The sequence below is a fragment of the Oreochromis aureus genome, linkage group 13 (assembly GCF_013358895.1).
Source record: "Oreochromis aureus strain Israel breed Guangdong linkage group 13, ZZ_aureus, whole genome shotgun sequence".
NCBI classification, from domain to species: domain Eukaryota; kingdom Metazoa; phylum Chordata; class Actinopteri; order Cichliformes; family Cichlidae; genus Oreochromis; species Oreochromis aureus.
Genome location: NC_052954.1, coordinates 1,393,256 through 1,396,004, shown reverse-complemented (window position 1 = coordinate 1,396,004; position 2,749 = coordinate 1,393,256). Strand labels below are relative to the sequence as shown.

Sequence of the window (2,749 nt, the reverse complement as noted above, 5' to 3'; positions counted from 1 at the left end):
AGCCCTTTTATGTCAAATTAGCATGGCCAAACTGCTATTAAACACATTTTTCCTGTAAGATTTACAGAAAGTTGCTGCTTATTGTACACTAAATCTCAGTTTTGCAGAAAAAAAAAGTACAACAGTATTTTATTGTGAAAGCCTCATTATAAAACTGCTATTTAACAGAATTTTTCTGGTCTTTTCTGCTTTACTCAAAAGATGTTTCTGATGTTCTGTACCTCTAGCAGGTCTGCAACTTTAATGCATTACAGTCACAATAACATCTAATTTATTTTTAAATAATCATTGTAAGTTGAGTTAGAACCCTGTTCTGACTTCTAACAAAGTGAAAATAGAAATAACGCTATGAATTTATTGCTTTAAAATGTTATTGGTCTATGAAAAAATCCAAATGAATATATTAAAGCCAGTAACCCAATGTACAAAATGTAAGCATTTACAATTGGAAACCAAATCCAGATATAAGTTTAAGAGTTAATATATTGAAAAGCTTAGACCAAGACAATTTACAATTTAATTATTTATTGATCTTAAAGAACAATGAACTGTTACATCAGTCTGAAACACAGATTGTTTCAATAAAATGTGTTCATAAAAAAACACAATGACAGAACCCCTGGCACTACTTTTAATTAATAAATGTAAGAATTTTTAAACAGCCAATAAGAATTGCTGTATTGCCTTTTCAAAATAGAACAATTGTACTAATATAAATATATCTTTTTCAAATTAAGGTACAGGAATGCAAATGAGGAATTACATAACCAACAATCATACAGAATAGAATAACATTGTCTGAAATTTTTCTGTGCCTCTTAAGCTTGAAGAACTGACCTGATAAAGGGCTGAAATAAACCTTCATGCTGTGAGTGTGGCCCCTTAAATAACTGTTAGTGTGTTTAGTCCATGTTCAGACATCACGCCATTCATAATCTGAAAGTTCCTGTATCAAGGTAAGGACTCTTGGCTTCACGTGAAGATGGGATGTGTTTGTCTTCTCCACTTTAGTGCCCTTCTCTGGATTGATGGAGAAAAAACATCTTGGAAAAAAGAAAAACAGATGATTAGTTGAATTTTATCGAGAACAACTTCACATCAACAACATTATATAATATATACAATAATAACTCTTTATTCCAACAATTACTTTAAAGCTATTTAAATGGCAAAATGAAGTCCCCTAAACTCAAAGTCACTTCAAAAACTACTATTTTTTCCAGTTAAGTGCTGGCTAAACTAATCCAAAAAGAAGTACCTCTGCAGAAACTCCAGGGTTGATGCCAGCTGTGATGGGTAATGAATGCTGAAGCAATAATAGCTCCCGAACATCATGCACAGGGCAGAAATGAAGGAGGTGATGTTGTCGTGCACAATGTTTCGGTCCACGCTCAGCATAAACCGTTTAGAAGAATAACAGGACCGTCCTGAAAAGCAAATAAGAAATATGATCAGTACAGATATCAATATATCTGTGGGTTTAGGGGAGAGAAATACAAGTACTTTGAAGGCCACTTTGACTAACCTTAAAGTGATTATGGAAACAAAACATTGTGCAACTTAAATTTGTTTCCAGATACAATGAAAAATAAAAATGGGAACAGAAAAATACAAGGCAGAAATAATAACTTACCACACACCACAATTGTGGGAGTCAAGTAAAGCTGGTCCATCTGTACTTCCCCTGCCAGGCATGTGTCCTCCACATAACAGAACATCGCATCTTCTTTCTCATCAAAGTAGGACAGCAGAAGTAGCACCATGTCTTTGACGTCTTCAGAGCAACCAGTCAGCTCCCCCCTCACCACTTTGAGCTTGGTTACAGCCTGTAGGAGCTTTTTGTTCATGTTCTCACAGACAGTATTCATGTAGTTCAGGAGCTGCTCACCCTTCAGATCCACGTTGCGTCTCAAAGTTTCATTAAGTCCAATTCCAGTGAGTTCCTTGAAGTGGACTCCCATGCCAAGTTCTCTAAACCAAAATGGCCATTCTTCCATGAGGTATTTTATAGTTTTTTCTTGGTTGACTTGTTTACACTGTGTGTAGAAAGTCAGTTTCATTAGATTTTTGACTTCTTCAGGATTTGCATCAGTTTTCTGAAACATCATCTTAAGTTTTTCTTTTTTCAGTTGCTGGCTCTCTGTAGTTTCTCCAAGGGGCAGGAATTTCACATCCCAGTTAATGCATCCATAAGTGTCTTGAATTGCTGCTCTCTGTTCTGAAGGGACAGACTCGGTGTCAGACTCATCAGTATGATGCTTTCTTTTTCTTATTTTTGGGGTGGTAGATCGCTTCACATTGTCAATTCTGTACTCCAATTGCTTGACTAGAGAGTGATACCCTGGACCAATCACATCTCCCTCTATTATGTCTTGCAGAGATTTTGGATATTTTGCCACCATCTTTTTGACAACTTCAGTAGAATTCCTTTTACTTATCCTAGAGCTTTTTTTCATCATCTCAGAAACCACAATCCGGACCATCTCCCTTCTCATGCGTGGACTTGGCCGTTTTCCTCTCTCCAGTGATTGCATCAGTTCTTCTGGAAACTTGTTCCACCGTATCTAGAAGGTATCCATCGAGTCTACACAAGGACTTTGACTGCTGCTGGAGGATGTTGAGGGTGATTTAGGTGAAACAGATTGTGAGGATTCAGGAGGTTGTGGCGATGCACCAAGCGATGAGCTGCTGTTTTCAGGAGTATGACCTGCAAACAAACACACACACACCAAAAAAGGTTCAATTTATG

General features: G+C 36.8%; 1 protein-coding gene across 1 annotated transcript; it reads right to left on the bottom strand.

The window, feature by feature from the left end:
- Positions 1 to 624: 624 nt before the first annotated feature.
- LOC120443408 lies at positions 625 to 1,961 on the bottom strand. The gene is made up of 3 exons (XM_039622068.1): positions 1,634 to 1,961; positions 1,259 to 1,427; positions 625 to 1,043 (listed from the first exon to the last, which is right to left on the bottom strand). Exons 1-3 carry the CDS (start codon positions 1,959 to 1,961, stop codon positions 914 to 916), a joined length of 627 nt encoding a protein of 208 aa, XP_039478002.1. The 3' UTR covers positions 625 to 913.
- Positions 1,962 to 2,749: the final 788 nt, after the last annotated feature.